Source organism: Oratosquilla oratoria, chromosome 3, assembly GCF_046742065.1.
Source record: "Oratosquilla oratoria isolate Oo_2021 chromosome 3, ASM4674206v1, whole genome shotgun sequence".
NCBI classification, from domain to species: domain Eukaryota; kingdom Metazoa; phylum Arthropoda; class Malacostraca; order Stomatopoda; family Squillidae; genus Oratosquilla; species Oratosquilla oratoria.
The window spans coordinates 35,624,919-35,627,418 of NC_134779.1; the positions used below are offsets into that span (position 1 = coordinate 35,624,919).

Below are 2,500 nucleotides of genomic sequence, written 5' to 3' on the forward strand. Positions count from 1 at the left end.
TCTTTTTTTTCCAAGTGGTCTACATTGCATAAGTGAACATACGTACCCGTGTTCATATTAGCATATATATATATATATATATATATATATATATATATATATATATATATATATATATATATATATATTAACAATTAAGCCATGGAGCAAGTTATGCCTTCTGGGTGGACGATGAAACCCCCTTTTTTCTTAATCTTAATTCAATTAGTGGATTTATGTCCACGCGTTTCGTCCCCCTCGTTCACGGATGCACGCACACGCACACACACACACACACACACACACACACACACACACACACACACACACAGCAGACGCTGAAAAGACGCACACGAATATCGGAGGCCGAGATCAGCGTTGTCATGAAAGACACGTTACGATTGATTTAATGTCATGAGACACAATGGAAGAGCAAAGCAGGAGGCTTCCTGGTCGATCCACTAGTGGCAATTATAAGGAGAGAGAGAGAGAGAGAGAGAGAGAGAGAGAGAGAGAGAAAGTGAGAGAATGTATCTTGATATTTTGCATTTCAAATACGTCATGAGATTCATGACATGTGTTGTCACTCTCAGACAGGACATTCCATGTCGAAAGAGCCCCCTGCTTAAACTACGAGAGAGACAGAGAGGGAGGGAGGGGAGAGAGAGAGAGAGAGAGAGAGAGAGAGAGAGAGAGAGAGAGAGAGAGAGAGAGAGAGAGAGAGAGAGAGAGAGAGAGAGAGAGAGAGAGAGGGAGAGAGAGAGGGGGAGAGAGAGAGAGGGGAGAGAGAGAGAGGGAGAGAGAGAGGGGGGAAAGAGAGAGGGAGGGAGAGAGAGAAGGAAGGAGAGAGTGAGGGAGAGTAAGAGAGACGCAGAGGGAGAGAGAGAGGGGGGGAAAGAGAGGGAGGGAAAGAGAGAAGGAAGGAATTAGTGAGGGAGAGTGAGAGAGACGCAGAGAGAAGATAATGTTCATCATGTATCAAGTTTATTGTCTCTCCGTTCTGTTACTCAAATCTCTACCTCACCATATCTATGACTCTCCGCCCCCCCTCCCCCGCCCTTTTTTGTACGCTGGGCTTCAGAGGCTCTACATAAGGAATACCACGCGGCTCTCTGCAGTTAGGCACCTCAGCGACGGACGTCTTCTTAGCGCAGTATTTTTCAAGACTGGAATCAATACTCAGGTTCCTCCCCCCCCCCCACGTCCCCTCCCCCGACAAAGTAACCCCGTGAAGCAGGTCGCCGTGATCAAAGCTGCCTGTACGCCACATGACGTCACGCGGAGGTCTGGCACTCGGAGGGTAAGTGCTCGGGAGGGTTGGTACTCAAAGGGTTGGGACGCAGTCTAGCACTCGGAGGGTGGGCTGGCACTCAGTCTGGCACTCGGAGGGAAAGCTGGCACCCTAGGGAAGGGCTGGCACTCGAGGAGAGGATTGGCACTCAGCCTGGCACTCGAAGGGAAAGCTGGCACCAGAGGGAAGCTCTGACACCCGGAGGGAAGTCTGGCACTCAGCCTGGCACTCGAAGGGAAAGCTGGCACCAGAGGGAAGGTCTGGTACTCGGAGGGAAAGTCTGACACTCGGGGCGGTTGGCACTCAGTCTGGCACTCAAAGGGAAAGCTGGCACCAGAGGGAAGGTCTGACACTCGGAAGGAGGGCTGGCACTCAAAAGGAAGATTGGCACTGATTGGCACTCTGAAGTGGGTTGGCACATGTGCGACTGACGACGAGTACGTAGACGAAGTGAGCCTCCGAGAGAGACGTCGGAAAGAATCATCTCCTTTCAGCCAATTTTCAAAACCCATCAACACCCTCACCTCCAACTTAAGGTACAACCCCGAGTGACTGACATTCGGTCACTGGACTGGGCCCAAGACCTCTCCGTATCAGACAACCGGCAACTACTCCCTCCTCTTTCTACCAACCAATGAGAGAAAACCAAACTTACACTAATGGGGTCTCGGTCTTGGCTGGCACAGCTCACCTGGGGGGAAGAGAGAAAAAAGAAACGTTAGTTAACTTAACTTGGGAACGTTAACCGTGGAACAGTCACAATCAGCTTTGCTCTTTCGTCATCTTACCACCCGATCAGCTGACTTGCACGTGTCTCAGCGAAATACATACATATACATACATACATACGTATGTACGTACACAAACGCACAGGCAGGATATGACCCACATCTCTACAATGTTTACCCCTTTCCCAAGATCCGCCCCATGGGAGGAAGGGGTGTGGAGGAGGGCGCTGTATGCGAATTACATGGACAGTAGCTCGGACTTGGGCCTTGCGTGTGATTCACCATGGTCTTGGATCACGTGTTGGACTCATGATCGACAGCTATTTCCCTCCCGGCAGAGAACTCAGAGCTCGTATATGACCGATCTATATATAATACTGTGACCTTACACGCACACACACACAACTCCCCCCCACGAGAGTTGGAGTAACAACCTGCAGCGCAGCGATACTGAAATTATTTCAGCCCTGGGCGGGATTCGAACCTGGACCTCCGTAGTGGC

At 50.3% G+C, this 2,500-nt stretch overlaps 1 protein-coding gene across 1 annotated transcript in view; it reads right to left on the minus strand.

Annotated features, from left to right (window-relative positions):
- The window catches only part of LOC143017660 (uncharacterized), a 218,543-nt gene that overhangs the window by 113,184 nt on the left and 102,859 nt on the right, over positions 1 to 2,500 (minus strand). The window contains exon 3 of the mRNA XM_076172438.1: positions 1,926 to 1,961. Coding sequence (XP_076028553.1) covers positions 1,926 to 1,961 — 36 coding nt within the window. The remainder of the gene's footprint in view (positions 1 to 1,925; positions 1,962 to 2,500) is intronic.